At 64.6% G+C, this 803-nt stretch overlaps 1 protein-coding gene across 1 annotated transcript in view; it reads right to left on the reverse strand.

Moving 5' to 3' along the window:
• The window catches only part of LOC104166358 (collagen alpha-1(VII) chain-like), a gene marked incomplete at both ends in the record, with an annotated part of 4848 nt that extends 4127 nt beyond the window's left edge, over nucleotides 1-721 (reverse strand). The window contains 3 exons of the mRNA XM_009706248.1: nucleotides 94-165; nucleotides 541-597; nucleotides 686-721. Of these exons, the coding sequence (XP_009704550.1) occupies nucleotides 94-165; nucleotides 541-597; nucleotides 686-721 (165 nt within the window). The remainder of the gene's footprint in view (nucleotides 1-93; nucleotides 166-540; nucleotides 598-685) is intronic.
• Between the last annotated feature and the right edge of the window lie 82 nt (nucleotides 722-803).

Consider the following 803-nt stretch of genomic DNA (forward strand, 5'->3'; position numbering starts at 1 on the left):
GCCCTGGTCCCTCTGTCATCACCCCATGAACAGCCCTCCATGGTCACCAACCCAGCAGCCCCCAGCCCCACACAAGCCCTCCCAGCCCTGTACCTTCTCTCCGGGCATGCCTTGCTCCCCCTTGTCCCCCTTGTCCCCTTCTGTGCCCTTCAGGCCACGCTCTCCCTGCAAAGGGGGAAACACAGCGAGGGGTCAGGGGATGGGAAGAAGCTCAGCCACACAGAGGGGTGAAGAGTACAGACCCCCCTCCCCCTCCCAGGGCAGGGATATGAGGGTCTGTAGGGTGACTGAAGGAGAGGGGACAACGTGCTCTGCGAGGGAAGGTCTCTCAGCAGCAAGAAGCACCCCCAGCTCTTCTGGCAGAGATGGGGGTGGCTGGCCTGCGCCCCTTGGGAGAGGGGTGCATGATCAAACCTGTAGGGCTGGGAGCTGCCCTGTGCCAGGAGCAGGGCAGGCAGGGCCCCTGCCCATCAGGACAAGAGGGTCGATGCAGAGAGGAACAGGGAGGATGGGGACAGGGAGGATGGGGACAGCTCTTACCGGCTCCCCCTTGCTGCCCCGTGCTCCAGCGGGCCCCTCCACCACCACAGTATCACCCTGCACATCCAAAGGAGAGAGGTGGAGGTAAGCAGAGGGGTCAGTGCTGCTGCCCTCCGTCCCGCTGCCCCCTGCCCTGGGGACTCACCTTGTCTCCTTTGGGCCCCGGGGCCCCAACTTCTCCCTGCAAGGAAAAGGAGATGGTGAGATGCTGCAAGGATGCACGGTGGGGAGCAGAGAGAGGGCAGCGCCTCCCTGGGGACCCC

Source organism: Cariama cristata, unplaced genomic scaffold (assembly GCF_000690535.1).
Source record: "Cariama cristata isolate BGI_N322 unplaced genomic scaffold, ASM69053v1 scaffold30638, whole genome shotgun sequence".
Classification (NCBI taxonomy): domain Eukaryota; kingdom Metazoa; phylum Chordata; class Aves; order Cariamiformes; family Cariamidae; genus Cariama; species Cariama cristata.